The sequence below is a fragment of the Gymnoscopelus microlampas genome (genome assembly GCF_963454915.1).
Source record: "Gymnoscopelus microlampas genome assembly, chromosome: 2".
NCBI classification, from domain to species: Eukaryota; Metazoa; Chordata; class Actinopteri; order Myctophiformes; family Myctophidae; genus Gymnoscopelus; species Gymnoscopelus microlampas.
Genome location: NC_139939.1, coordinates 4,805,217 through 4,831,474, shown reverse-complemented (window position 1 = coordinate 4,831,474; position 26,258 = coordinate 4,805,217). Strand labels below are relative to the sequence as shown.

Here is a 26,258-nt window from a genome sequence, read left to right as displayed (position 1 = left end):
CAATATCTCATGAACGCCTGGGGGCAGATTTCATTACGTCAGGCAAAATGTCAAAATGTCAAAGGTCAAGGTCCCTGTGAACACTTTTGATTGATTTAATTTGATTACATACAAAGTTCTTCACTCTTCACAGCATATCGTCGCTGTCCAGCGGGAACCAGCTAACTCCATTTTCAGATTTTTCATAAATCAACGCTATTGAACACCCTTTACTATTTCTAAAATCTATGAAGTGTTTAATGAGGAGAGCATTGTGACAAGAAATTAGTTCATAGCATTTATGTTGCGCTAGTTCTACTCAAACTCCAACTCTGTAAACCCCTCTTTGCAGAAGTTATTGTAATATTTAAAGTCCTGTTTATTATTAAAGGCCTATATAATAAGTGTCATGAAGCATCAGGGCATTAATTCACACGTTGTGAGGTTTTCTTCATTTCCTGAAAAACTTATATTATGTTTTGGAGTTAGCTGGTTGCTGCTGGAGAGCAGAGATATAATATGATAGGATCCCCTGGCAAATGACTACATGTCAAGGGGCTTTCCTTTCAATACATTCTGACAAATGATGTTATGAATGTGGACAGTCATGGATATAACTCTATCTGGTTGGTGGACACAACCAGATATGAAGAACATATTTCTCCATTTGGCACAGGGTGAATCACATTAGCATATGTGCATTTCTACCAGAATAATAAAAGATATGGATATAATAAGTAAATAGCCAATGGAAGTGCCTCCTTGAGTGCAATGATGCACTTTATGGATTCCTGTTATCATTACCACACCGGAAGAAACTGCATTTCTATGAAATACAATCAGTGTAATTGTCAAAACATACCATAGTTCCATCAGCCTCTGTCTGGCTAGGAGCTTCACTCATGGTGTCATATCCTGCAGAGGACGCTATTGGCGCAGGAGGTCTCTTCATCAGCCAATCAGAGACCTTGTCAGGTGACCAGCGGTATGAACTTCCTGTTTCAGATGGTGATGTTCCATCACTCACTGCAACAAGACATTTTATCAGAATACAAGAATGAGAAATGCCTGCAACCAGGGATACCGTTAGCCGGTATTTACCGGCCATTGACCGGTAAAATGTTTAATTGGCCGGTAATTATAAACACCACCGCCCACCGTGGCCGGTTGGGAAAATGCTGTTATTAGGCTATTTTATCATTTAAGCCTATTATTAATATTATTATTTGGATAAAGTAGTTGGCTACAACCATTCAAATCATAATCATTTAAAGTTTTTATCATGATCTGACTGTGTGGTTTAATTCCGACAACCTGCTGCTGGTGCTGCTGTGCGCAGATTAGCCTATTCGTTGTACGATGGTGTCGCACGTAGAAAATATCAGAGCTACAAGCTCACAGCACGTCTCAACACGCCGCATTGTGTGCTTGTATGTCTGCTATTTTTGATACGCCACAACACAGCTGAGAGACACAGCTGTGTCTCCTCCTAATCAGCGCTGAGTATGGTGGTTCGCTCGGGTGTTGATAAACAGAACCGGGATTTTCCGAGGTGATAGAATCTGAACCAAGCCGGACCCAATTGTCGATAAAGGGACCCGAACACGTGTGGGTCGTGGATATTATGCAAGCACAGTGACTGTCTGTCTGCAATGGATAAAGTGGTGAAAGTTGGTGAAAGCTGGTGACACTGATTGCAGCATTCAAGTAATCAACCTCGCACATGGCCACATCATGACATATATAATTAACGTTAACAAAACAAAACAAAACCTACTTTTGCATATCAAGGTTGAATGAGAATCGATGTAAAGCCCAAAATATATATTAATTTGTTTATACTGTGCGACGGTGTCTCGCAGGGAAAGGCTCTGGCGCAGGGTAACCGGAGGACTCGCCCCAAAACACCCTTGCCCCCCATTTTACTGAGGATAAGGGTAGAAATAGGTTTAGGATTAGGTATAGTTTTACTGAGGTTAAGATTAGGAATAAGGTTAGGTTTAGGCATAGTTTACTGATATGTTTAGGAATACCAGGCGAATACCGCCATATTTTCCCCGGGGCGACAGTGTTTTGGGGCGAGCGGGCGTTTTGGTATTCGTCGCGCAGCAGTTCACTCTTGCCCACTTTATTCATTTCATTTTTGGCAAGCGACATCTCTGCATGATATAGTAAATCATATAATTCAGTTATCTATAAAAACAGGAACAGATTGCATCTGTGATAAAGTGGAAAGAAGTGCAGCTCTAACGTAACAAGGTGTAATGATCAGTTGGGTACATGTATGCAGTGCAAACACGTGACGTTAATTATAATATATGGCCGATAAATTTATTCTTTGGCCGGTAGAATATAATCCTGCCGGCCATGGTGGCCGGCCAAAAGAATGCCTAGCGGAAACTGACTGCAAGTGATAATTAGTTTTATCAACAACATCACGCATGCATAATTGCATACTACATTTAAATCAAGATAAACTTTTGGTGAGTCCAAACGCCACCGCCAAATTTACAGTCATCATTGCAAGAACGATCACATTGAAGTCTGTCAGCAGATCAATTATGTTGATACTCACTACTTGGAGGACAATGGGCTATATCTATGCTCTGTCTTCTCCTGACAGCTGGCAGGGTTGGCTCTTCTGACTCCCATTCCTCCTCCATTGCTCCTCTTTGACTCTGTTCCACCGTGAAGTGTCCTTGGTTCCTCTTCACCATGTCTTGTATTTTCGCCATCAGCTCTGTTACTTCTGAAATGTCCCAATTGGAGCAGTCTAGAACATGGTACCTGTTGCCACATTTCTCCAGGAGCCACCTCAGAGCCTCTCCTTCAGACTCTATGTACTCCTCAACACATCTCTCGCCCAGCCAGAATCCCCATGTGAACAGAACCAGAGTGTGTCTCCAGACTCTGTCCCCCAGCAGCTCCATGTGTTCCTCCACTGATCTCCTGTCAGCTTCAGAGAAACTGGACATGACATCAACAGTCAACAGGACAGCGTGGGGTCCAGGAGAACAAAGAGACACACCGTGTAGGACGTCTTTCATCTTCTGTGATGGAGGCGTAGTCGACCAGTCTGGACAGTTCACCACTCTCACATTTCTTCCAGCTACTCGTCTCTGTTGTCTGTCACATTGTGTCAGTTTAGTCTGGGTTTTAAACTCCTGGAATATGAGGATTACTGTATGTTAGTCATAATCATTACATGCGACTTAAACAAAACCTTCATTGAAATGACTACTCTGTCGTCATTGAAGAATTCCACCTCAAGATTGACAGAGATGAACACATTGGTTTATTATTCTCCATCACTTTGTATAAGAGTGCGACTACAAATCAAACCGTAATGAACTATATGGAATAATTTATTCACTTACGGCTACAGCATTGAAGTATGCAGAATAGAAAAGTGACAATTTAACAACTGCAACAATTTGCTAACACAGATCATTGTGAAATGTGAATATAAAACAGTCGACAATGAAAGATTACAGACAGGATGAAAATCTATATGTGTTAGATTGTGTGCAAATCTGTCAGTCAGTGTTTAACCACTGCATGTAAATAAAACAAACCAAGGACAAAGACAGCTACCATGGCAGTGTGACAGACTGAGAAAAGAAATCCCATCACCTAATGACTCTCAAGTTAATTGCATACAGAACATTCTGTATTGATCACTGACAATGATTGGTCACATAATTCTCAAACATTCATCACAGCACATACTATCGTATGATCAGACATTTCAACATTCATGTATGTATTTATATGTATGATGCAGTGGTGTAAAGTAACTAAGTACATTTACTCAAGTACAGTACTTAAAATTTTGAGGCATGTTTAATTTACTGGAGTATTTCCAATTTTCAATACTTCTACTTTTACAATTATTTGAACACTTTAGTTACTGGTTACTTTTCAGATATAAGTTATTATATTATAAAACATGTATTAACCACTTTAGCCCTATTTTATACACAGGCTATTTGAAAATAGCCGATCTACAAGCTCACAACGCGCCACATCGCAACGCGTTGTGAGCTTCTAGATCTGCTATTTTCAAATATTTTAGTACTTTTACTTGTGGTACTTTAAGTATATTTTGATGCCAATACTTTTTTACTTTTACTCAAGTAACATTTTGAACACAGGCCTTTTACTTGCAATGGAGTATTGATACTTTTACTTGAAAATGTCAGTACTTTTTCCACCACTGATGTCTATTCTGACAGACCCTGATGAAGATATTCTAGGTCGAAACGCGTTGGTCATACACATTAATGCCTTGCTCTAAATAAATGCATATATTTGTTTTCACTTGAGACGGAGTGCCTTGGAATTCTTTTCTTTGCAAGTCTGCATTTCACACCTTTTTTGGCAAGCAGTACTTATTTGGAAATCCTCTTTTGTTTGTCTATTCTGTTTACTTTGAGATCTTTCCATCAAATGTATTTATTCACCGTGATTAAAGTTTCTGTAAACACAGCGCTGTGCAGTATGATGTTTCCTGCTCTGCTCCTTCCAGGCTGGTCGCCACCAACCATCATCACCCTGACATATGGAAGACTCTGATGTTCTCCTGGAAGAAACTCTACATTAGTTCACTGAACACTGATGTGACTGTAGGGTTTGGATTCACACATTCACTTCTAGGGAGCATCTTCTGAGGAGCATGAATTTCCTCAGCAAGTTGTGGCAATCCAATCATTAGATATATGAGTATAATAGTGAAAACATGAATATAAGGAACTCACTGACACACTCACCTTCAAACAGAGCTTTCAGAGCAGCTCTCTGTCTGTGTGTACTCGTCATGAATGTCTGGACGTGTTCCTCTATGTTCCTCTTCCTCTCTGACAACTTCTCAGCAACATCTCCATCAACTTCATAGTGACCACCTCTGTTTCCTGCCACCATCCCCTCGATCTTCACAAGCAGCTCTGTCACCTGAGTGTCATCTCTCTTCTGATTGTTGAAGACATGATACCTGTTCCCACATTTGTCAACAAGCCAGCGGAGGTCTTCCCCTTCAGCCTCAATGTGCTGCTCAATGCTTGTGTCTCCCAGACAGCCTCCATGGGTGAACAGTACAATAGCATGACTCCAGAGTCCCTGTGACAGAAGTGTCATGTGTTCCTCTACTGCTACTCTCTGTGCTTTGGTGAATTCTCTATAAAGAGGAACCATCAGAAGAACAGCATGTGGTCCAGGAGGACAGAGAGACACACTGTTCTGGATCTCCAGTTTGTCCATCTCTGAGGTGCCCTGTAGTGGACTGTTGCAGAGCCAGCCTGGTGATTCAACCACTGTCAGATGTCTCCCTGCTACTTCACCATGTCTGACCTCACACTGCGCTGACCTTTGACCAGCTTTAAAAACACTTCCTCCCAGAATGGTGTTTCCTGCTGAACTTTTCCCAGACCCCCACCATCCCAACAACAGAATCCTGAGGTCAGTCAGTCCTGTCAAAGAAAACATTGTTTAAGGAACAAAGCTACAATGCGCGCACACGCGTATGTGTGTGTGTGTGTGTATGTGTGTGTGTGTGTGCGTGCGTGCGTGCGTGCGTGCGCGTGCGTGTGTGTGTGCGCGCACGTGCACGTGCACGTGCGTGTGCATGTGTGCAAAATGTATGGTTTTGTACTCTTATTCTAGCCTTTATTCCAAAAGGCTAGGATGTTAATACATTATTATAATTTATTCCGATGCAGATGTGAACGGAGGGTAATAAATACATGAACACACACCTTTATTTATTGTCATGTCACATCACAATAAGCCTCTTTTAAGCATTTTACATACGTCAGTGTTGCACACCAAAAAATAGCCTACTAGCTTACATAGCGTTGCATCGTGTCACTTTGTGAGCTTGTAGATCAGCTATTTTTGATGGTTACACCATCGTTCGATGGTATACATTTCTATAATATTTAATATTTATAATATTGCTCATTGGGACCAACATCTTAATAGCAGAATAGAGCTACACCACTGGATTTAATAGAACTCACCTCTGATGGAAGCTGAGGTTTGATCAGCTAACACAGGGAAAACCCAGCTAAAACATCCGGGACAACGCTCCACACGTCCCAGACTCTTCTCCCTTCTGTCTCCCAAACTATGGAATGAACTCCCCATAGCAATTAGAACTGCAGACTCACTCCCAATCTTCTGCCGTAATCTGAAGACTCACCTCTTCAGACTCCACCTCAGCCCGTAGCACTTGCCCTAGCCTTGACGACCTTGCAGGATTATGCAAAGGCTAAAATGTAATTTAGATAGCATGTTATGTAGACAGATGCCAGGTCATTGTTGACCTGGCATCCTATAGTGTGTATAGTTTCAATGTAGGCTGATGATAGGTTATTGGTTTACGTATGTATTTGTTATTATTAGATTATTGGTTTACTTATGTATTACTTTATTATTAGATAACTATTTCTATGCATTTGATGTATTATTGATGTATTATGATGTATTATCTTGAGTCCTTGCTTATTGTAAATTGCTCTGGATTAAGAGTGTCTGCTAAATGCTTAAACTGTAAACTGTAAACTGTTTGACTGTAGTACATCTTCTCCACCGCTGTTGTTTCAACTGTAAAACAAAAAATTAAAGTGTTGATCAAATAATATTTTCGTGTTGTCTTTGTGAATAAATAAAGGTACAGATGGGGGCATGTGATCAAATTATCACCCAGGCATTCATTGTGTCCCTCTTTATCCAACAGTTAGATAAAGAGGGTACATTTTGTGTATCATTCAGCCACCAGGTAAAGTACATTGAAAGAAGATGAAACTTCAACACAATATCTCTGAGAGAGCTATTGAATCTACCTGGGACTTTACACTAAACAACGCTGTGAGCTTGTAAATCTGCTCATTTTGAAACAGTGTGAAAACCCTTGAAAGGTTTGTGAATAATTGTGACACATTTTAACAACACAAATCAATATGTGGGTCCCTGGCACCAAAATATTTTCAGACGAGGTCCGCAGCCAAATATATTTGGGGGTAGGAAAATGTAACCACTGCCTACGGAGGTGTGAAGGGTGGAGACAGAGGTCTATACCAGGGCCTTCTTGGCCAGGTTTAGTCTAAGAAATGGATCCCCCAGCTTAGACTAAACCTGGTCCTTCTAACTGTTAGAAGGTGTAGCAGACCCCTAACATTGAATTTTCTCTTTGTTTGGGCCAACGATTGCATCCTTCGGGTAATAAAAGCATCAACACTCTGAGATAAAGAGTTCCTCAAACCAGAGGGTGCAACGCTGAATACACAGACACTTTTAGTCCTGTAGCAAGTCCTCAAAAAAGCCCTTAGTTTTTGAGATACCCCTACCCGAGTCAGAACAAAACACAACCATATTTTTTCTTATCTTTAGGGTCTCCCATTAATGACATGGATTGTTGTGAAATTTTATTTTGGGGCAAAATTCGTTTTTTTTTGCTATTCTTTAGACCAGTGTTTATCAACCCTGGTAGAAGGTACACTTTTGTACCGCGGGTACTGCTCAGGTGTACCGTGAAGTTTGAAGAAAGTGTGAACCCAGCCCCTCGAGAACAAAAGCGCCGATCGTCCGTCAATCGATACGGCCATCATCCGTTTCACACATGCCACGGCCGAGTCCATTCAGTGTAGCGACCATCACCCATAGGAATGCAAATATGTTGTCCTACCTGGTACTGTATAAAAAGGGCACAGGGTAGGCCTACATGCTTTGGCACTCAGTATTACTAAGTGGGTCGGAACGGGTCGATACACGGACCTGAACGTCGTACCTGCTAAGAGGGACTGTCCTGTCCCAAAAGCCCATGTTATAACATGCCATGATGAATGTCCAACAATAAAACAATACATAAGTGTTAGTTTTCTTATAAAGTGCTTCTAAATCACTCCAGTGTGTTTGTGTCAAATCCGTGTAGTTGTTTGTAGTGTTTAAGTTGTGTCGCAAGCTTCTTGCATTTGACGGTGTCAGGTTATAATTATTCCTCCACGGAGAGAAAAACTCTGTGAAAAGAAAAACTCCGGGCGGAAAACTCGCCCCAAAACACGCTCGCCCCCATTTCTTTTCGCAGACCAGCGGTTCTTGTATTCCTGTATTTGTTTTACTGAGGATAAGGTTAGAAATAAGTTTACGGTTAGCCATATTATTAGTTTTACTGAGGTTACGTTTAGGAATAAGGTTAGGTTTAGATATAGTTTAATGAGGTTACGTTTAGGAATACCAGGTGAATATCACCGGATTTCCCCGGGGGTGACTGTTTTGGGGCGAGAGTTTTGGTGTTCGTCTGTAGTCGGCAACAGAGCATGCGTCCGCAATAATGCTATCAGGATCAGATATGTATGTATGTATACATACATATATATATATATATATATATATATATATATATATACACACACACACACACACACACACACACACACACACACACACACACACACACACACACACACACACACACACCGTATATCTAGGTGTGCCCTGGGATCTTTTGGCTAAGCCAGGTGTGCCTTGGCACAAAAAAGGTTGATAAACACTGCTTTAGACTACCCCAATCTCTGAAAAAAAGGCAAATCTGAATAGGGCAATGGTGACCAAAAATGCTATAACTTGAGAATGCTCACTCTTGTCTTCATCAAATTTGCCGAGGTATGAACCAGGTGTCTACCCTACATCACCAAAGAGTCAGAATATAATTTACCTAAAGAAATACTGAAATATAGTCCTTTAAACATACCTTTAGTTTAGGCGGAAATTGTACTTTTGTAGTGAGGACTCTACTTTCAAATAAGCTGTTACTGCATAGCCTAAGATGCTATTAAACAATAACCAGTGGTTGTGTGGAGAGATCTAGTACAGTTTTATTGCAAATTAGACTTCTTTAGACATACCCCTTCTCTGGAAATAAAACAAATATGGTTTGATCCAAAAATAAGTAGAACAACAGGTTTCTCAATGGTTTATTGTAGTATCAGGTGTACTTAATAACATATCAAAAGTTTACCAAAATCTGATCATTAGAAATGTCAAATTTCCAAGATGGCCGCCACCAGTTCCTTAAAATACCATTAACTCCTTCATTATTTGCCCTACACAAGTAATTGTGGTGCCTAACCCCATGTTTTGGTGATCTAGGAATCCAACTAGCATATATACATTATAGTCAAGTGATTATAAGTACAATTATATATTATAGCAATTGGTTAAAAGCATATTTAACAATGTAATTTGACATTTCTCCCTTTTCTACATGCCATAATGCCCAGGATTGGTGAATTCATCATCACCTATACATGTAATTCACATTCTGTTGCTTTCAAGATTTATTTTGTTACCAATAAGGAATACATTAATTATTACTGGGTAGTACAGTGACATTTGTAAAAACATGGCTGTCAATAGATAGACTGGGAATATTACACAGATATTCATTTGGGGTCCCCCAAATGATTTTGGGGGGTCCCCAGATGGTTAGCTTGATGTGCAACATTGTTTTCTCACTCAACAGTAAACAAACCAACATACAGTATTTGTATACAGGGTATCTGCACATTTACAAAGTTTCTAATTACTCTTAAGACTCAATATTATCTCAAATATTAGGTAAGAAAGAGGCAAACATTGTGAAAATAGCCGATGTACAAGCTCACAACGCTACACAAACAAAAAAAATCCACTTGTCTGGTCTATGGGGAAGATAGACTCCTCAGTGGGGATACTGTGGAGAGAAATGGCCCCCTCCAGTCTCCTCATAGAATCCCAATCTAATGTGTTAAAACATCCATTTAATGTTTTTCAAAATCTTGTGTCTACAAGATGACACTGCACTTGTCCACAAGAAAAATAAATATTCTCGTGTATGTAGGGGATGAGTTATGAAGTTGGGTGGGTAAGGGGAGGGGTGCAGAGAGATTGGTTCATAATGCAAGACATTCTTTTGGGGTGGGGTGTATAGTCAAAGATGAATTTAGTTTTGGCTATATTTGATCCAAAACCTTTCGATATTGAAAACAATACTATCTATCAACTGACAATATTCTCTGCCACCACCTTCTGAATTACTGCAAATTGTGACTATTAGTTTTGTTGTGTTTTGAGGATATCTTGAAGCCTTGTTCGAAAAGAAATATAAGTAGTTGGACATTTATTATATAATTAGTTAAACGGGTGACCATTTCAGAGTGTTTTAATAGAGTCACAAACAAAATATTGGATTTCACAATTATCTAATTGTATCTCTGCAATTTTGAAGTCCAATTAATGGATTCCCAGGCCCCCAAAACATGGTATTAGACACAAAATGTACTTGTCTAGGATAGATAATGAAGGAATTAAGCTATTTTATTTATTTATTTATATATTATTTTGGGGGGAAAGTTTTTGCTTTTATTATAAAAAATATATACAAGCCAAATATGTAAATGTCACTTTCAAGTGCAACAAAACGATTAATATCGTTAAACAAAAACAAACTGCCAAAATATCTTCACCGAAGATAGCCGATCCACAAGCCCGCAACGCGTGGTGCTTGTAGATCAACCACCCTCGCCGAATGCTCACACCAGAATAAGAACGCTAGAAAACGCAACACCACAACAACAATATGACGGTAACACTGTATATGCATACAAATACATTTATCGTGCATTATAATGCCCTTATAATGCTTCATAAAACTGATTATAAATGTTTATAATTATGCATAACAACTTATAAAAAATAAGAAACTTTATAACTGACCTATGGTAGTTATACTGTGCTCTTCAGCTTAACATATAATGCATCATGACTAGCACTGTTTATAGTACTAGCACATAATTATAAACATCCACAACGATTGTTATAATGCATTATAAATGCACCTATTGTGCATTATAGACACAACCTTAATATACAGTATTTTACAGTTTTGAGGCAGTAACAAAATAATGTAAATATGTAACTTCCAAGTGGAACAAAACGATTAATATTGTTAAACAAAAACAAAGTGCCAAAATATCTTCACCGAAAATAGCAGATCTACAAGCCCGCAACACGTGGCGCGTTGCAAGCCTGTAGATCGGCCACCCCCGCTGAATGCTCACAACAGAATAAGAACGCTAAACAACTGTTGTAAGGTAGTAAAATAATTATGTAAACATGTCACTTTCAAGTAAATAAAGTGCCAAAATATCTTCACCAAAAAATAGCAGATCTACAAGCTCGCAACGCGAGCCTGTAGATCGGCCACTTTCGCCGAATGCTCACACCATAAGAACACTAGAGTTGGTGTTGTTAAACAGGAACAAATATGTCACTTTCAAGTGCAACAAAACGATTAATATCGTTAAACAAAAACAAAGTGCCAAAATATCTTCACCGAAAACAGCCGATCCACAAGCCCGCAACGCGTGGTGCGTTGTGAGCTTGTACATCGGCCACCCTAGCCGAATGCTCACACCAGAATAAGAACACTAGACAACGCAACACCACAACAACAATATGACGGTAACACCATATATGCATACAAATACATTTATCGTGCATTATAATGCCCTTATAAGGCTTCATAAAACTGATTATAAATGTTTATAATTATGCATAACAACTTGTAAAAAATAAGAAACTTTATAACTGACTTATGGTACAGTAGTTATAATGTGCTGTTCAGCTTAACATGTAATGCATCATGACTAGCACTGTTTATAATACTAGCACATAATTATAAACATCCACAACGATTGTTATAATGCATTATAAATGCACCTATTGTGCATTATAGACACAACCTTAATATACAGTATTTTACAGTTTTGAGGCAGTAACAAAATAATGTAAATATGTAACTTTCAAGTGGAACAAAACGATTAATATCGTTAAACAAAAACAAAGTACCAAAATATCTTCATCGAAAATAGCAGATCTACAAGCCCGCAACGTGTGGCGCGTTGCGAGCCTGTAGATCGGCCATCCCCGCTGAACGCTCACAACAGAATAAGAACGCTAGACAACTGTTGTAGTAAAATAATTATGTAAACATGTCGTAGTACACCAACTGATCCTTGTAATATCGCATGTCCTCATCTTCTGAGTCCTCCACCAGTGGCGGTTCTGTAGAACTGTATGTAGACGCCTCATCCTGGAGGGCCGGACCAGGAGTAGCCACGTCTGTAGACGTCTCATCCTGGGGGGCCGGACCAGGAGTAGCCACGTCTGTAGACGTCTCATCCTGGGGGGGGGGGGGGGGGGGGCGGACCAGGAGCAGCCACGTCTGTAGGCATGTCCACAATGACAGGTGTATTGTTCTCAAACAGCTTCACTCTGCTCCGCACGGATTGGGGCTTGCTGAATCTTCGTCGGACTCAAGGGGAGAAAGGGGAGAAGGGGGAGTAGCTATGCAGCCCAAGGCGAGGTCCGACCTACCTGGGGACGGTGGTGGTGACTCCAGTTCAGGAGAGGGTGTGGGAGGGTCAAAGTTCACCACAGGCTCAAGCATCCCTGACTCCAAGCCCCAGTTGGGAGACCCAGGGTGGTTTGGGGTCCCCACATAAGAGTCACCGTTATACTGCTTCAGGAGGTCAGGCGAGCGAGGTGAGTTGATAGGGAAGTCCTGTGGTTCTGCCCCATTAGGAGAGCGGGTGTTGCAGGCTGCAGGCAACAGGGACAGAGGTTTGCCATAACGCACAGGTCCTAGTTGACTTTGAAGTAGCTTGTCATCTGGCTGGTGAACTGATAGGGAGCCAACAGGTTGCCTCGAGGTCTGCTGGTCATGGGAGGGCTGCCGCTCATTGTAGTGAAACACACGGTTGTCGTAGTTGCCCCTGTTGTATCCGTATGACAGATCTGGCTGTTTGTCCTGGTTTCTCACAGGTGGCTTCACACGGTGGTTCACTTGCAAAGGTTTCTTCATGCTGTACAGATCTTTCCTGTAGTTCCGCTGCGAAGCGCCCATCTTGAACACGGTGTGGTTGAGGCGATTGGCTCGGTCAGGCTGTACTGGGTGCATGTATCCGGCCGGGTAAGCACGAGTGTCCTGAATGATGGTTGGGTCCTCCCATACAGACTCTGAGGAGCGGGTGAGGGTTGAAACTGAGGCCAGGCTGACCTCGTCGGTTAGCGTCTCGTCCAGCTCCCGGTCAGTCCAGGTTCCGGACTCTGAGTCGGTGTCTTGGTAGGAGGAGGTGTGGCAGCTGTCAGTGCTATACATTGAGTACTCGCTGCCTGGGGCAGACAGGTTGGACAGACTATCATCATGGACATCCAGGTCACCCTGTGGAGCACCGTCAACCTTTCCAGCTGTCACCCACACCCGCTGTTTCAGTTGTTGCTGAATGGTTTCCTTCAGGGCGCCATACCAGCCATCATTCATACTATTCATGTAGATGGTTTCGGTGAACAGGTGGTGTATGTTCCTTTTCAGTTCGATGGCTCTCTGGTACAGCTTCCTGGAACTATACCTGGATTCAGGACACAACCGGGTCCTCATTCTGACCACACCCTGCGGGTTGTCAGGGTTGAGGAACACCTTGATCGGGTGCCACTGAGTGTAGCTCAGCCTGCCCACAGCGTTGGAAGATATGTCCAACACTGCATGTTTGCCTCTCTCAATGATCTCATTGATGGTCTGAAGACGGATAATTCCTGAACTGCGCTGGTCAGTTGCTGCATCTCTAGGTTCAGTTTAGGCTAGCTGAAAAATATCCGGGTCTTCTCTGGCGAGTTTTTCTCGAGCCACGTTGGCGATGGGCCCAAATATCACGACAGGCCTCAAGAAACCAGCTTCGCTTAGCACCATCCTTTCATAGGCTGGGAACTTTGTTTGAAACGGCTGAGCAGAGAATATGGTCCCCTTCTTCTAGACCTCCTATAGCGGCTGGGCTGTCCATCACCACACTACCTACAAAGAGGCCAACATCGTTCCCTCCAGCCAGTGTCAGACCAATGGTATCTTCCTTGGTAAACTTCACCAGCTTCATATTTGACCGATCGATACAGCCATCCTGGGCAGCACAGGGCATGGGGGCATCAGATGGACTGGCTAGCAGATCTACACCATGCTTTCTGGGCTGGACGTACACAGGCTCAGGGAGCAGAGGAAGTGGTTTCTCCTCTCCGGCGGCTGACACCAGAGGTTTGGGAAGGCTTTCTTCATCACTTCTGTCATTGTTGAACTGTCTGACAGCTCTGGGGAATGGGATTGGGAGCTTGGCTCTCTGCCATGACATCCGTTGGAATGATCTGACACCAGAGAATGTACTTGTTCTGAAATGTTGGATCCGAAGGTGGTCGCTGGCTGCCCTAAGCCAGTATTGGTGGCAGCAGATCCAGTAGCTGTGTTGGGAGTTGCTGTAGCCGCAACACCAAACAGGCTGCCTGTTGTTACCGCTCCACCAAAAATGTCAGACCTTTCCTACCAGCCTGGTAGTCCTCTGGACGTAACACGTTGAATTTGAGGGTGGTGCCGGGCTGTTGGGTGGAGGAGACCCCAGAGCCAGTCGCTCCACCAAATGAGTTGGGTGGTGGTGTTTGTGTACCTCTACTGATGGTACATTGAAGCATTACACAAATGGAATACTGTGATTAGGGGTATGTCTCATTTGCAATAAAACTGTACTAGATCTCTCCGCAAAACCACTGGTTATTGTTTAATAGCATCTTAGGCTATGCAGTAACAGCTTATTTGACATAAATGTATGTTTTTTTTTCTAAATGACGGAAAGTAGCGAAGTCCTCACTACAAAAGTACAATTTCCGCCTAAACTAAAGGTATGTTTAAAGGACTATATTTCAGTATATTACTTTGGTGATGTCGAGTAGACACCTGGTTCATACCTCAAGCAAATTTGATGAAGATAAGAGTGAGCATTCTAAAGTTATAGCATTTTTGGTCACCTTTACCCTATTCGGATTTGCCTTTTTCAGAGATTGGGGTTGTCTAAAGAATAGCAAAAAAAAACAAATTTTGCCCCAAAATAAAATTTCACAACAATTCATTAATGGGAGACCCTAAAGATAAAAAAAAACATGGTTGTGTTTAGTTCTAACTAATCTGAGGGCCATCACGTTCACTCAGCAGTAATCTACATACACATTTCGTATGTAGATCGGCTGTATATTGCATACAGTACGTGCTGTGAGCTTGTAGATTGGCTATTTTTGCTACTTTTTCATGACACTCTTGTGCTACACCTTTTCAAGCCGCGAACCCCAAAATAATAATTTGAACTGGGGACCCCCCACCCTGACAAGCACTTGCATTTGTAGGAGTTGAGGCATTATGTTTAGAACTCGGCTCCACAGATACATATTGTGAAAATAGCTGATCTACAAGCTCACAACGCCTCGCATTGCTTTTTTGACAATTCGGCCAATGTTTGACCAGTTGTTGATGCAGCTTTTTTCATTTCTTTTTTCTTTATCTGTTTTAGGTATTAAAAATGTCTTAATAGTCCTTAAATTGTCACTTCATTGTCATCTAGGGACCACCCCAAAATCATGTGGGGACCCTCCTGGGTGTCCTGACCCACAGGTTGGGAACCACTGACGTAGGGCGTTCATTTACGAAACAAATAAGGTTTGACCTTAAGGTTTCTGCCCAAAAGCAACAAAATAGAATGTTAACTAACTGATGCCTGTTGTTGGTCAAGTAAGTAGAGGTGCTGCGATCAAGATTGTTCACTCCCGATCCGATTCCGATCAGGCAGCATTAATACCGATCCGATTCCGATCAGTACCGTTCCAATATGGCACATATTTAAGTCTCTATGCTGTCTAAGATTCCTTTTTATGTAGACATTGTCTTTTTTAATAAGACGGACTATATTAAATCCTGTGGGTTAATGATTAATCACCAGGTCCGAGAGAGCAGTGGTGGAAAAAGTACTCCCATTGTTTACTTAAGTAAAAGTATCAATACATAAGTATTGGTATCAAAATGGACCAAATGTAGGAAGTACTCATTATGCAGAATGTCCCATTTCACACGTATTCAAATGTATAAAATGTATACAAATCTTTTGAAAATAGCAGATCTACAAGCTCACAATGCTTCGCTTCACATCAAGATGCATTGTGAGCTTGAAGATCGACTATTTTCAAATGGCCAAAATAGTACGGCTGAAGTGGTTACTGTATGTTTTGTAATAATAATCAAAATCTACAAAGTAACTAGTAGTAACGGGTCATACTAATTGTCCAAAACTACCCAAAACTACCCAAAACTACCCAAAACAACCCAAAAGCGTACCCAAAACTACCCAAAACAACCCAAAACTACCCAAAACTACCCAAAAGCTTACCCAAAACTACCCAAAACAACCCAAAACTACCCAAAACAACCCAAAACTACCCAAAAGCGTACCCAAAACTACCCAAAACAACCCAAAACTACCCAAAAGCGTACCCAAAACTACCCAAAACAACCCAAAACTACCCAAAAGCGTACCCAAAACTACCCAAAACAACCCAAAACTACCCAAAACAACCCAAAACAACCCAAAACTACCCAAAACAACCCAAAACTACCCAAAAGCGTACCCAAAACTACCCAAAACAACCCAAAACTACCCAAAAGCATACCCAAAACTACCCAAAACTACCCAAAACTACCCAAAACAACCCAAAACTACCCAAAACAACCCAAAACTACCCAAAAGCGTACCCAAAACTACCCAAAACAACCCAAAACTACCCAAAAGCGTACCCCAAACTACCCAAAACCCAAAACTACCCCAAACTACCCAAAACTACACAAACGCGTACCCAAAACTACCCAAAACAACCCAAAACTACCCAAAAGCGTACCCAAAACTACCCAAAACAACCCAAAACTACCCAAAAGCGTACCCAAAACTACCCAAAACAACTCAAAACTACCCAAAACTACCCAAAAGCGTACCCAAAACTACCCAAAACAACCCAAAACTACCCAAAAGCGTACCCAAAACTACCCAAAACTACCCAAAACAACCCAAAACTACCCAAAAGCGTACCCAAAACTACCCAAAACAACCCAAAACTACCCAAAAGCGTACCCAAAACTACCCAAAACAACTCAAAACTACCCAAAAGCGTACCCAAAACTACCCAAAACTACCCAAAAGCGTACCCAAAACTACCCAAAACTACCCAAAAGTGTACCCAAAACTACCCAAAAGCATACCCAAAACTACCCCAAACTACCCAAAACTACCCAAAACTATACCAAAGGCGTACCCAAAGCTACCCAAAACTTCTGTATTTCTCCTGCATTATTATTATTGCATTATCGGCAAAAACAAAATCGCCCAATGATGGCTCTGTTTTGCTTCCATCCCGTGTGAATTCACATTTTCATGACATTTTAATTCATGTGACTGGGATGGTTTACCAGGCTACTGTTTTGCATCAGATCAAACTTCTGTTAACATTCTGTTGAATGTGTCTTTATAGCTTTAAGTATGGCTTGTTATGCTTGATCTTATACCCTATAGCTATGTCCTCTAATATTTGCCACAGAAAACTTTGACTTTAGGTGTGCAAAAAAATCATGGTATGTATGTCTCATAGCTGCCATCCCAGTGTAAATACAAAGGCCCAAGAAAAAGTGGTGGCTCCCAGACAGTATCTCTTTTTAAAAACTTTAAGTGTGGAAAAAACAGGGTCCTAAATTAAAAATTCTGTCCACCCCCAATACAGATGTTGCCTCTTCTCCACAACAGAATCTCCTAATATCATCAAGCTGTTGGTCAAGGTAACGGATGACACAAAGTGGTTTCCCCTTTCTTGATATGATCTGTATAGTTATTGTCTTGGAGCATGTTCAGGAATGTCATTGGAGTTTTGTAGGCGTACTTTTACCAGGAGACAAATTTTCCTCTGACAACTTTTCCTCCATATTTTGTACCTGATTCAAGTCTCTTAATGCATTTTCCTCCAAACAAAAAAAAAAAGAAAAACGTTTCAAACCCCTGCAATGAAAAAAAGGAATTAAAACAATTATTATTATTATTATTTTTTTTTTTTCGCAATAGTGAAGCAATATCGCGATATATTGCGGGATGATATATTGACACCCCTAGCCGTGTGTCGGTTCAAAAATAATATCAAATAATTTAATACTGAATTAAGCAACAGTCTGGGGTGCAGTGAAATATCCCTTTAAACACATTTACTGCGAGAATTATTTCAGATTTTTTGCTGTTTATTGCCAGATATATTTTGATTGAAAAAAAAAGTACTCAGGAGCCGAGATACAGAATTTTTAAGTTTTAAGTTAACAAGAAAGTGGATGGGAGTCTAAATCTTTGATCATATCTCCTTGGTTCAAATTAAAACATAAAAATAAAATAAAAACTTTTTTTTTTTTTTTTTTTTTTTAAACGAGTTAACTCGATCTAGGCAAGCAAGTGATGGATTCTAAAAACGAGTTAACTCGTTTTTGGCAAAGGGGAGCCAGTCAAACTAGCATCACTTCAGCCATATTGTCTTTTTCTACATGTTCTACATGCTACAGTGGGGTGCATTGAAATGACCCTTTAAGAGTACAGTTGTTGTACAGTAGGGGGAGCCAGTCAAACTAGCATCACTGCAGCCATATTGTCTTCTTCTACATGTTCTACATGCAACAGTCTGGGTGCAGTTAAATATCCCTTTAAGAGTACAGTTGTTGTACAGTAGGGGGAGCCAGTCAAACTAGCATCACTTCAGCCATATTGTCTTCTTCTACATGTTCTACATGCAACAGTCTGGGTGCAGTGGAATATCCCTTTAAGAAGTTGTTGTTCAGTATAGGGGGAGCCACTCAAAATAGCATCACATTCAGCTATATTGTCTTCTTCTCCATTTTCTACATGTTACAGCTATGGCTGCCAGAAAAGTCAAGGCTAATGCTAGACAAAGTCAACTATGTGGTTTTTGCACCAAATCTTGCAGCAAAACTGCATCTCTTCAGTGTCAAGACTGTAAGTTGTGTTACCATGCTTCATGTCTGTCTATGAATGAAAGACAGGTACAGCCATGGATATCCACAGATATGGAATTCATCTGCCCCAAGTGTGTGGGGCAACCATTTTCTTTGGAAAGATGTCTTCAAAGAATATTGAGTGCTTCAGGAGTGGAGGAAGTACAAAAGAAGTGCAAAAATGAAAAGGCTTTGCTGAAGCATTACAGAGTCAAGCTCCCAAAGCGATCATCCCACAGTGACCAGGCATGTACTGACACTATATCACTAAACATTTTGCAAAAATACCAACCAGGTCTCACCTCTGAGTACAGACCACTGAAGACTGGGGCTGATGGAAACTGTTTGTATCGTGCCATCTCTGCTGCTTGTTTTGGGTCAGAAGACCATCATCTACTTCTGAGACTTCTAGCATTACTTGAAATGGCAGATCATCCCACCTGGTATGACCCAAAGAAGGACAACTACTGCTCTCCTTTCCGGAACAATCCCTGTTTTTTACTGGATGACTATGAAAACTACCTGAGCAAAACAGCCTCGCTGGGGAGCTTTTCTGACATGAACCACATGCTTGCTCTCACTGCTGTACTTGGCATCCCTATCCAGAGCTATTACCCACCTGGTGAGTAAGATTTTGAAAATTTGCATACATTTTTTTATTCATGCCTTTTGTTTTTGTTATTATTGTTAAATAACAATAATGTGAGTGCACTTCCTCACTGATGCTAAAAATAAGATGGCACAATTTCTGTCTACTCACTGTGTCTCATTGGACAGTTCAGAATACTGCCTACCAATGACATCATCAATGAGGATTCCAAGCCAATAGTAGCTACAGCGTTTCTCTTCATGGAAAGTTAGCATGCTGAAATAGAAGCCATTGTTCTTGCATTAAATACAGTAATAAATTATTAAAATTAATCAAATTAATACAATTAATACAATAGATACATTCATAAAATTAATAAAATGAATACAATTAGTTAATAGATTAAAATTAATTAAAAAATACAATTCAAATTAATTAAAAATCTTGTTTGAAATGACCAAACTGGCCTACCAATGATGTCACTGGTATGGAGGTTTCTGTCCACAGCACTCACACAGCACATATGGAATAGACAGATATGGGTCATAATGAGGATTAGTGAGGACCAATTATATGACGGTTGAAATGGGTGAAGTGGGTCATAAGCATATATGCAATAATTTACAGATAATAGCTACAGTAGATATTATAGATAACACTAGTTGTTGTTACCAGTTATATATTGTTATACTAAGTTGTTATATATTCTCTCCCCCCACCCCCCACCCCCCACCTCCAGTTTCCAGCAAATTCTCTCTGTCCCCCTTCACACTCATGGTGAAAGGAAGAGGAGTTAAATCCAACTGTACAGCTCTTCACATTATGTGGACATCAGTGTCTTGGAAGCTATCTGATAAGCATCTATCTGTGAATCATTTTGTGCCGCTAGTGCCATTTACACAGGAAGTCGATAACCAGGAAAATGGCCAGTACATTTTTTGTGAAGCAGACTTTCCAAACCTTCCCTCCCTACGTAATCCAACATTGTCAAAGAAGACAGTGATAGACTGCCAGGCTGAGGAGACTTGCCAGTCCCCAGTAAGTGAAGCAGACTTTTCAGCGCTTCCCTCTGAAAATCCTCCCATTTCAAAGCAGCACAGTCCATGCCCTGAAACTGACCTCTACATACTTGAGGATGGAACCACTGAGCCAATAGAAGTTGAACCAAAGCAGCACAGTCATCATTGCAACCCTGATCAGCCTGACAGTCCAATTGAAACCTACCAAGACATCTGCATGGATTACCAAGACACAGAGGACATACTTGAGGACGGACTCAGTGAGCCATTAGAAGTTGAATCACACAATGTTACAGAGCCCATCAAAGTAAGAGCTATGTCAGAATCTCATAGCACACTTAATGGCCGGTTCATGGACATTAATAGGGTGTTCACTCTGCTGATGGAGCAGCAAGAAGACATTGTTCTATTAAATGTCCCAAAGGGTATAAAACAAAACCAATATTTCTTAATTGATAACAGCTATAATGTCCCCAGAAGAAAGAACAAGCAACACAGTGTATTTGTTGATGACTGTGGAGTTTGGCAGAGCAGTTCAGGAAGCACCACTAAAACATACTATTTGTTCAACAAAGGGTACCTTAAACATGTACACTACAGAAATGGTGTGTATGGCTTAATTAAAAGCAAGGTTTTTGAAACATTTGAGCCACAACCAACAGCAAATGACATTGTGGTGATGTGTCGCTATTATACAAAACTAAAAAGGGACAATAATTTAACAAGACGAATAACATGGATAGAAAGGCTTCCTGGGGCTTCACCAATTGGCAAAGATGCTGCTGTGTGGGAATATCTGGGTACATTTCCTTTGATACCAAGTCACCATGGGAATGGTAAAAACCATCCTCCACAGTACATCAGGACCCCAACTGATGTGAATAAGAGAGTGTCCGAGGCAGTGCTGACCCAGGCCCCTCGTGAAGTGTATTCACAATTTGTTAGAGAGGATGAGGAAAATGCACCAAGGGACTTGAAGCAGGTACAAAATATCAAACAAAAGGTATCAAGGGAAAAGAAGCCTCCTGGTAACAGGACAAATGTTGCAGATGATATTCAGACAGTCCTGAACATGCTCCAAGACAATAACTATGTCCAACAGGTAATATCAAGGAAGGGGAAACCGCCTTGTGTCATGCTATACCTTGACCAACAGCTTAAAGATGTTAGGAGATTCTGTTGTGGAGAAGAGGCAACATCGGTATTGGGGGTGGACAGAACTTTTAATTTAGGACCCTGTTTTCTCACACTTACAGTTTTTAAAAACCAAACTCTTGTAAAAAGAGATACTGGGGAACCACCACTTTTTCTCGGGCCATTATACTTACACTGGGATGGCAGCTATGAGACATACCATGATTTCTTTGCCCACCTGAAGTCTAAGTTGTCTGTGGCAGATATCTCAACAGAGATAAACATACATGAAGAAATAGCTATAGGGTCAGATCAAGAACAAGCCATACTCAAAGCTATAGCCTCTAACTTTCCAGTGGCATCACATGTGTTGTGTTCAAGACACATTAAGCAGAATGTTACACATTATCTGCGAGACAAGGTTGGATTGGATGCAAAACAGAGAGCCATTGTTGAAAATAAAATCTTCTTTGCCGATAATGCCCTCATGACCGCAAAGGACAACTGTGCGTTTCAAGAGAAAGTCCTTGACCTAGAAACATACATTCAGAACAACTGTCCAAAATTCATATCTTATTTTTCAAAGAATCTTGTCCCTGTTTTAAAGGAAAAGGTCATAGAGCCCAAAAACAAGATCAGCTGGCTCCCAGAAGGTTGGACCAACAATAATTGTGAGTCAATGAATCATGTCATAAAACTCACCACAGATTGGAAACCTCAAAAACTCCCTGACTTAATTTTAAGACTCAAATCCATATCTGAGCTGCAGTACTTGGACATACGGAGGAGCCTGCATGGACAGGGAAACTATAAAGTTGGGAGGGAATTCAAAGGGCATGAGGTTTCCCAGGCAATATGGGACAGTAAAAGTACAGAGGAAAAGGAGGTGGCTTTTCAGAAGTTTTTAAAAGCAAAGCTTCCAGAAAAAACTTCCAAGATAACATCACGAGATGGACATCTGGAGATCCCCTCTGTCTCTCAGCTGGCCAAAAAGCCTGGCCAGAAAAGATCAGCAAGGGCTCAGCGTAGTGTTACAACAAAAAAGAGGAAGACGGTTACCAAGTAACTTTAACCAGTAGCACCCCTATGCTAGGCATGTCAACTTGTAATAAGTGAACAATCTGCAGAAAGACCAGATCTCCAAGTTCATGATGGTGTTGTAAGCGTTTTGATCAGCTATGTTCGGCTAATAGATTTGTTGTACAGAGGGGGGGGGGGGGGGGGGGGGGGGCAGGTATAGACCCCTGGTGGACCCCGGTCAATGAAGTATCTAGGGTTAAAGTGAATAAACAAAAAACTAAACGGTTAAGATAATATTCCAAGTTTTGGCAACAGTTTCAATGACCAAATAATAATAAAAAGTTTAAAGAAAAAAATATCTATATACAGGGAGACAAAAAATGATTACTGCTGAATGTGTGAGATGTAGGTGACACAACATGGACATGCCTGTATCTTAGCCAGGATGTAAATACATAGGAACACATAACCCTGAACAAGTTGGAAGGCTGGAATGAAAGAAATAAACTCCCACTAAGGCTTAGCCTTTAAAAAACTTACTGAATTTTATACATACACATCCGGGAAAGCAGTAAAAAAAAAAAAAAAAAAAAAAAGACAAATGAAATGAGTTCATACTATGTTTCTACTGTGACATATAGTTCACCCTATTTGTTGTGTGCAATTATCTCACAATGTGGGTCATGAGACATTCAAATTGAGGAAATTGAGTAAAAATCATTTTTTTTGGGGAATTGGAATACACTTGAGCAATAAAATGCACAATGTTTAGGCCTAAATAAAATGCTGTTGTTGGCTTTTAATAAACCATTAATTGTTTAAGATTGTCTTTGTGTTGTATTTTATATATCTGATCCAGTGAAAATGGGTGTCTATATATATATTGCTTACCGTAATTTTGATTATCCATTTGATGTTTGAAGAACATAAACAGTTGGAGTAAGACCTGTTGAGAGCATGGCTCTGGCTATGTCTGTGTTAAATTATCCACACACCTGACTCTGGTAAATTGTCCACACACCTGACTCTCGTTGACCTACGTACTAACAGTTGCATTGAAACTATGTTTCAATGCAACTATATTTGAAGGGCAAATATATCTACATATCTATATCTACATTTGGGTACTTTTGGGTACTCTTTTGGGTACCTTTGGGTACATTTGGATACTTTTGGGTACGCTTTTGTGTAGCTTTGGGTAGTTTTGGGTATGCTTTTGGGTAGTTTTGGGTACGCTTTTGGGTAGTTTTGGGTAGTTTTGGGTTGTTTTGGGTAGTTTTGGGTACACTTTTGGGTAGTTTTGGGTAGTTTGGGGTAGTTTTGGGTTGTTTTGGGTAGTTTGGGGTACGCTTTTGGGTAGTTTTGGGTACGCTTTTGGGTAGTTTTGGGTTGTTTTGGGTAGTTTTGGGTACGCTTTTGGGTTGTTTTGGGTTGTTTTGGGTAGTTTTGGGTAGTTTTGGGTACTTTTGGGTAGTTTTGGGTTGTTTTGGGTACGCTTTTGGGTAGTTTTGGGTTGTTTTGGGTTGTTTTGGGTAGTTTTGGGTTGTTTTGGATAGTTTTGGGTACGCTTTTGGGTAGTTTTGGGTTGTTTTGGGTAGTTTTGGGTAGTTTTGGGTACGCTTTTGGGTAGTTTTGGGTTGTTTTGGGTAGTTTTGGGTTGTTTTGGGTTGTTTTGGGTAGTTTTGGGTTGTTTTGGATAGTTTTGGGTACGCTTTTGGGTAGTTTTGGGTTGTTTTGGGTAGTTTTGGGTAGTTTTGGGTACGCTTTTGGGTAGTTTTGGGTTGTTTTGGGTAGTTTTGGGTTGTTTTGGGTTGTTTTGGGTAGTTTTGGGTAGTTTTGGGTATGCTTTTGGGTAGTTTTGGGTTGTTTTGGGTAGTTTTGGGTACGCTTTTGGGTTGTTTTGGGTAGTTTTGGGTAGTTTTGGGTAGTTTTGGACAATTAGTATGACCCGTAGTAACTAAAGTTTTCAGATACTTGTTGTGGAGGAAAAGTATAATATTTACCTCTGAGATGTAGTGGAGTAGAAGTAAAAATACTGACAATTGGAAATACTCCATTAAAGTAAAAATACCTCAAAATTGTACTTAAGTACAGTACTTGAGTAAATGTACTTAGTTACTTTACACCACTGCGAGAGAGAGGGGCTCGAGTCGCAAAAGTGAGTGTTGTTGATCTTTCACTTGCGTTTCAAATTGTATACTTTGATCGGCTGGTGATATAACTTAACAGTCACAAGGTATTTATAAAAATACTTGTGTGGTTTACGGAGACATTTGAATGCAATCTTGATCAGAGACGCGCTACGCACTTCTGTGTTGCATGGAATTTGTGTCAGTCCGTGCAACATGTGGTGCGTGGCCCGACAGGGGTGGCTTGGAGCGGCAGGCGGTCCTCGCTCCCCACACATCTTTACTTTTTTATTACTGATTTTATGTTAAAACTAAATGTTAAAAAAAGGATTGATCAAGTGATATTACTCAAACATAGAACATAACCTCTCCATAATCAGAGTCAACAAAGTTCCACAACGTGCGGGGAAGAAGTGCTGGATAGAAGTGCTGGAGCAGAGTACTGGAATGGAGTGTTTTGATCAGAGCGTTTGATGTCATTTTCGCTGCAGTCCGATTCGATCCGATCTATCTTTTTTTAGCTGATATAGCGCCGATATCCGATCTGTTAATCAGATCGCAGCATCTCTACAAGTAAGCAATGGAATCTATTTAGTTGGAATGAATAAGTTAAATTATTATTAACACTAATCTGTGAATATTCATTCAGTCATAATATCATTATGCATTCATTATTTGATATACTCTTCTGTGGTCTGCCAATAAACAGTACCTTTATATTATTTGTTATATTTTGTGTATTGAAAGATAATAACTTTTCTCTCATTCAGAGTGCTTACCTGCGTGCAAGGTGTGTCGTAGCAGAAATGAGTCCAGACTGTAAGTGTTGTGCTGCAGTGAAAGTTATTCCTGTTAATCAAGTTCATGTTCACTGAGCGAGAATGACAGGAATGACAGTAATGAAGAGAGTCAGTCAGACAGACAGACAGACAGACAGTGTGTGTGTGTGTGTGTGTGTGCGTGCGTGCGTGCGTGCGTGCGTGCGTATATTTGCAAATATAACAGCAAATACCCTGGACGTCATTGTGATTGTCGAGAACAGCAGAGAGGTTTTCCTATAACCCGTTTCGCAAATACCGCCATCTTTGATATGCCCAACTGCATTGTGGGTATGCGCAAAGCATTATGGGAAAAGAAAGGTCCCTACCCGCATCTATTTGCTTGATAGTCTTGGGCTGTAGTGCGCTACGACGGCAAGATGACAGACGCAGCGATCAATTCAGTCATTTAACTGTTCATCAGCAAGGCTGCACCAAATTAAAACAATATGATAAAGAAATAGAGAACCAGAGGCGGTCCAAATTGCTAACTAAGTACATGTACTCAAGTACTGTACTTAAGTACAATTTGAGGTATGAGGTATCTTTGCTTGCAAGTCCCATTTAGTTACGGGCAGTGGTGGAAAAAGTACTAAAAGTTTGTACTTAAGTAAAAGTATCAATACTGCAATGTAGAAATAC

The 26,258-nt window shown here is 40.7% G+C and overlaps 1 protein-coding gene across 1 annotated transcript; it reads right to left on the bottom strand.

Annotated features, from left to right (window-relative positions):
- Positions 1-584: 584 nt before the first annotated feature.
- Positions 585-25,595, bottom strand: LOC311053416 (GTPase IMAP family member 8-like; the record flags this gene model as incomplete). Its single annotated transcript, XM_084068934.1, has 7 exons — positions 25,578-25,595; positions 5,994-6,579; positions 4,737-5,444; positions 4,443-4,561; positions 2,555-3,143; positions 842-1,005; positions 585-602 (listed from the first exon to the last, which is right to left on the bottom strand). The coding sequence occupies exons 2-7, from the start codon at positions 6,118-6,120 to the stop codon at positions 585-587; spliced, it is 1,725 nt and encodes a 574-aa protein (XP_083925060.1). The 5' UTR covers positions 6,121-6,579; positions 25,578-25,595.
- Positions 25,596-26,258: the final 663 nt, after the last annotated feature.